This window comes from Arachis hypogaea, chromosome 15 (assembly GCF_003086295.3).
Source record: "Arachis hypogaea cultivar Tifrunner chromosome 15, arahy.Tifrunner.gnm2.J5K5, whole genome shotgun sequence".
Taxonomy (NCBI): domain Eukaryota; kingdom Viridiplantae; phylum Streptophyta; class Magnoliopsida; order Fabales; family Fabaceae; genus Arachis; species Arachis hypogaea.
Genome location: NC_092050.1, coordinates 117,198,530 through 117,200,448, shown reverse-complemented (window position 1 = coordinate 117,200,448; position 1,919 = coordinate 117,198,530). Strand labels below are relative to the sequence as shown.

The 1,919-nt window shown below is 36.1% G+C and overlaps 1 protein-coding gene across 1 annotated transcript; it reads left to right on the top strand.

Annotated features, from left to right (window-relative positions):
* Nucleotides 1–251: 251 nt before the first annotated feature.
* Nucleotides 252–1,336, top strand: LOC112748747 (uncharacterized). The gene is made up of 2 exons (XM_025796992.2): nt 252–427; nt 512–1,336. The coding sequence occupies exons 1-2, from the start codon at nt 265–267 to the stop codon at nt 700–702; spliced, it is 354 nt and encodes a 117-aa protein (XP_025652777.2). The 5' UTR covers nt 252–264; the 3' UTR covers nt 703–1,336.
* Nucleotides 1,337–1,919: the final 583 nt, after the last annotated feature.

The following is a 1,919-nucleotide window of genomic DNA, read 5'->3' as shown; positions in this document are numbered from 1 at the left end:
CAGCGCCTTCATCCACCACATTCTTCCATCATCAACACCTTTGGGCCTTCTATTACTCTCGTCGTTGTGAATCATCGCTGTTCCCGTGCTGTCCCTTCTCTTCCCCTCTTTTACAAGGACAAACCCTAATCCTCCTTCAGCGACTTTTTCTTCCCTTCAAATCTAACACCGATGCAGTTACCCCGTACCAGTGAGCTCCAATTGCAAACTACACACAGAAATTTATGCTCAATTACCCTCCCACAAAACTCTAGCACAATAGTCATGGATCTGGAGGATCAGGACCTTTTGTTGGAAGATGATGAGGTGGAACAAGACTACACCTACTTTCTTCGTCAATATTTGGAAGAGGAAGACCGCCTCGAGGATGACGATGGTGATGGTGTTGTTCACTTAGCTGAACCATCTTTGCACACATATCTCGGTGGTACATTTTTTTTATATACATTAATTTTTTATGAAGATAAATGCATTTCTGTTTAACCTAATTAATAATACTTGCATGCCACAGAAATTGAAGACACTCGCCACAGAACAGCTTTCTTGGATGGTAATTCTGTTGTGAACCTTTCCCGGTTTCGCCTTCAAGGTATATCATTATTATCTGTGTTTATGCTGCTTCTGCTCTTCATTGTTGTACACAATCAAGGCATTTATATATTGATACTGCACGAAGATTTGAAAGCTCTAGCACAATGGTGAGAACAACTTTTTTTTCCATCATTTTCCCCTTTTTAGAGTTTATTTGTTTATGACTTTTATTATGTTGAGTATAATTGGGATGCTTTGGATATATAAGGAGTTTAAAGGAAACCAGATATCACTCTTTATAGGTTCTCTCCTGAATGGAGTGCAGGTGACAGCACAAAATCCTGAGAAAGGTGGAACATTTGTGACTAATAGAGAGCGAGTATGTCATATAAAGGTTATAGTCTATAGTTGAGGCTTTAGAATTTTCCTTGCATTTTGTTTGGTTTCACAGATGCTGTGAAACAATTAGCTGCTGTTATTTGTTGGCAGTCATTTTGGTGCTAATGATTTTTTATTTTATCTTGAGATTATGTTTAGGTGATGAACTTAATTCCAGGGAGAGGTGAGAAAGTATTTAAAAAATTGGAATAGTTTCTCTAGTTAAAATTTAGGTGTTTGCTACTCTGTTGATTGAATCAGTGCTTGTATGAATGCTTACCATGGTCATCTTCAATAAAATTTAGGCCCTGTCTACAAGTAAGACATTTTTACCATGGTCATCTTCAATAAATGCTTGTATGGGTTCACAGACTATATTCTCTTGCTCATTGTTGTCTCCTTTTTTCCCCTCTTAAAATGTTTGATATTTAACACTGTGCTAACTAATTTTAATTATTTAAGCGTATACTTAAGTAGTTTTTTTTCGTACCAGGCACATGCTTATGATAGTTGATAATGAAGAATTTTATGAGCAGGAGAGGCCACTGTCACTGAAGGATATCAGAAGCCTTATCATTATATTGAGACAAGTAAGATTATTATCTATCCTTGTAGGAAAGATTGAGAATTTTATGATTGAACTCCTTAGGGAAAAAAGGTTTGTTAACAGATACAGGTAGGGATTAACAAAGACACTAGACTTTATAATTAACAAAGCATTGGTGATCATCCTTTTGATCCTTACATAGCACTTTTGAATTTGTTTTAAAGTGTCCATTTATTCGCATGTTATTTGTTGCAATGTCTTTTGTTTTCACCTGTTTAAGTTGATTCATATTTTAGTATGATGCATCATCTAATTTGAACTCTAATAGTGGATCACTTTATCTAAAATGCTTGAGCTTACTATGTTGTTATGAATATGATTGCAGCCTACTCTTCAAGCAGAAAATGGAGCTATCTCTGATAGGACTCCAGAATGCTGGAAAGACTTCCCTTGTATTCTCTCA

Coding starts and splice junctions, on each gene's coding strand:
- LOC112748747 (XM_025796992.2), top strand. CDS start 265: ATGGATCTGGAGGATCAGGACCTTTTGTTGGAAGATGATGAGGTGGAA. Junction 428..511: donor TTTGCACACATATCTCGGTG/GTACATTTTTTT, acceptor TGCATGCCACAG/AAATTGAAGACACTCGCCAC.